The sequence below is a fragment of the Buceros rhinoceros genome, unplaced genomic scaffold, assembly GCF_000710305.1.
Source record: "Buceros rhinoceros silvestris isolate BGI_N320 unplaced genomic scaffold, ASM71030v1 scaffold11799, whole genome shotgun sequence".
Lineage (NCBI taxonomy): Eukaryota > Metazoa > Chordata > Aves > Bucerotiformes > Bucerotidae > Buceros > Buceros rhinoceros.
The window spans coordinates 13,992-16,727 of NW_010433331.1; the positions used below are offsets into that span (position 1 = coordinate 13,992).

General features: G+C 38.4%; 1 protein-coding gene across 1 annotated transcript in view; it reads left to right on the forward strand.

The window, feature by feature from the left end:
- Positions 1-1,536: 1,536 nt before the first annotated feature.
- The window catches only part of LOC104500428 (unconventional myosin-Ib-like), a gene marked incomplete at its 3' end in the record, with an annotated part of 39,566 nt that continues 38,366 nt past the window's right edge, over positions 1,537-2,736 (forward strand). The window contains exon 1 of the mRNA XM_010144070.1: positions 1,537-1,671. Within this exon, the coding sequence (XP_010142372.1) occupies positions 1,537-1,671 (135 nt within the window). The remainder of the gene's footprint in view (positions 1,672-2,736) is intronic.

Sequence of the window (2,736 nt, forward strand, 5' to 3'; positions counted from 1 at the left end):
TTCAGCAGGGTTGACTCAGCTTTGGTTGGTTACCATAGTTCAGCGCTGTTTTTGCATCTCCATGTGAATTTCTAGTAATTCCCAGGCTTGGTTCAGGTTTTGGGGATCTTGTTGTACTGCTTCCGTTAGCTGCCTGTGGAGCTGGACTTCTCTTCGTTGAATTTGGAAAAACATCAAACATAACTTAAGTCTTGATCCAATATCCCTCAAATGTCACTTACTGCTCAAAAAAATCAAATAATATGTAGTAACGCGGTGACTGTGGACAGAAGCAAGAGATAAAAGGCTTTGCTTGTTTTAAATTAGTCATCTGCTGTATAGCTACTCTGGCAAATTAAGGGTGGTTGTAGAAGGTAATAGCTGAAAACCAAGAAAAAAGTTTTTAGAATCAAAATATGCTGCAGTGATAGGAGGAGCAAGGATGGCCTGGTAGCTTTCCATAGCTGAGAGGTTACAGCTAACCAGTGAAGTTCTACTGCTGTTTTGTGTAGCTGTAGCTGTGCAGTAGATGGTTCTTGATTTGTGTTGTCAGCAAACTCGTTCTCTCACCTCTGGTCCCGTTTGCCAGCTGCCACTGCTGATACGTTCATTTTTCAGTCTCGTCATGAAAGCTGAAAGCAGTGACTGTGCCTGGGGTTCTGGAGGAGCTAGATTAATCTTCTGTAGTGTTTGGATTGGAAGGATAAAAGGCTGGGAGGATCAAATAGGTGTCGAGTTTTGGCCTGACCTCGACTTCCTTGTCTGAATTACTTCCTTTATCAGACTTGGTTATTGTGTTTGATGCTGGTCCTCTGCCTAAACCCACCTTCTGCCTTTTGCTACTCCTATTATATAGATGCAGGGTCTCCACTTGTCGGCTGGATTGTTGCTGCCCAAAGAAAATTCTCCCTTTATTTGTGTTTTATTGCTTAAAGTCATAGCTTAATTGAATTTGATTAGGAAATGAAGTAATTTGGGAGCCTCATGTAACCACAAGCAGAACTGTACTGGGGTATAAGTGCTCTAGACTACAGAGTTTGTGAATCAAGATGAACTAGCGTGGTTTTTATGTCTGATTGGGTTCGCTTAGTTGGTTTCCATTTAAAAGTTGATGGAGTTGGAGAAATGCAAGTAACGGTGAGAAAAATTCAAATTTAGGTATTGACAAATTTAAACCCTGACTTGATACACGGGAGATGTTGGTGAAGCTGTTGATAAAATTTGGGTTTGTACACTTGAACACTGTCTTGAAGTCATCCAGAAAGTCTGGGTATGGTGCCCCCTGGAATCTTCATTCCTGTTTCTTGCAGTTTTGTATTTAATTTATAGTGGACCAGGAGGCATTGTTGACTGGAAGTTATATTTTTGGAATTATGTGGAGTATAGAATGACTTGGAGTATGTTACTTGGAAAAATAATTTTAAAGCAGTGTCATCCAAAGGGGTTTTAATTTGTATTCCTTAAATACTGTTACTGGATAATGCCTGTGAATAATTAGAATGATTTTGAGCTAACTTTGCTCTTCTTTTGTTTTCTTTGTTTATTTCTTTGCAGAAGATGGCCAAAATGGAGGTCAAGACATCACTTTTAGACAACATGATAGGGGTGGGAGACATGGTTCTTTTAGAGCCACTGAATGAAGATTCGTTCATCAATAATCTGAAAAAGCGCTTTGATCACAGTGAAGTATATGTGAGTATATGTTAACAAGTAACATCCTATGAAGAGCTATGTTGTCATTCATAAAATATGTGTTTATTTATAAGGATACACATAGACTGAATGTCTGAACATCATCTATTGTATCAGGGATATTTTAAACCTTACTTGTGCTGTGCTCTTTCCTGTACTGCATTGTTTGTATTTGATCTTTTCCATCTGGGATATTTTTCCTTTTTCTTTTTCCCCATTGCACAACGTGGCAGACCTCTGATTTTCATAAAGAACAGTTCCAGAACTGACGATGAGAGTAACTTTGATACTCCTGTTGTTAGAGGACACTCTGGTTATAAATAATTCACTTTCAGGGAAGGCACTTTGAGGGTGTTAGAGCAGGTTCCTGTAGAAAAATACATGCTGGGAATATACTGGGGCTAGCTTAAATGTTGCCTGCTATCTTTGTTTTACAAAAAAGTTACGTTTATTAGAATGTTTGAATTTTAAACTAGAAATAGTGAGGTTGGATGTATGTGTAAGTGATCAAAATATTCAGATATGTTAATCTCTGAGAGACCTTGTGCACTGACAGTTGAAACACAGGCAGGGAATGAAGAGACAAACTGTGATTCCAGTTAAGCCTTTTTTTTTTTTTGCTTCGTCTTTCTGTATTCCATTTTTTGTTAAAATATGCTCAGTATTGTATCTGTTGTACTGCCGAGGCTGTGTGAACTAAGTAATTCGTACAGCCGTTTCAAGACCACTGGTGAAAGAAAAGTCTTTTGAGAATAAAGCTGAAATATTTCAGCCAAAGTATAGCTATTTTCTGCAAGGAATTGTGTCTGCAGCTTATTACAATCGAATAGAAGTGTTCTGTACTTAATTATAACTTAGCCCTCACCTCCCCTTTTAATTTTTAGTGTGACTGTATTTTTCCTTCTTGTGAAGCATTTGAACCTTTGAGGTTTCATTGTAGTTTTTCCTTTCCATCCTTCAGTATGGGAAGAACTATCCCTTCTCTCCCTTAGTTTATAGCCTGTGCTCTGTACCACTGCTCTTCCATGTCTGCTGCATCTTTCTTTTGGAGTAATTTTCCTGCTG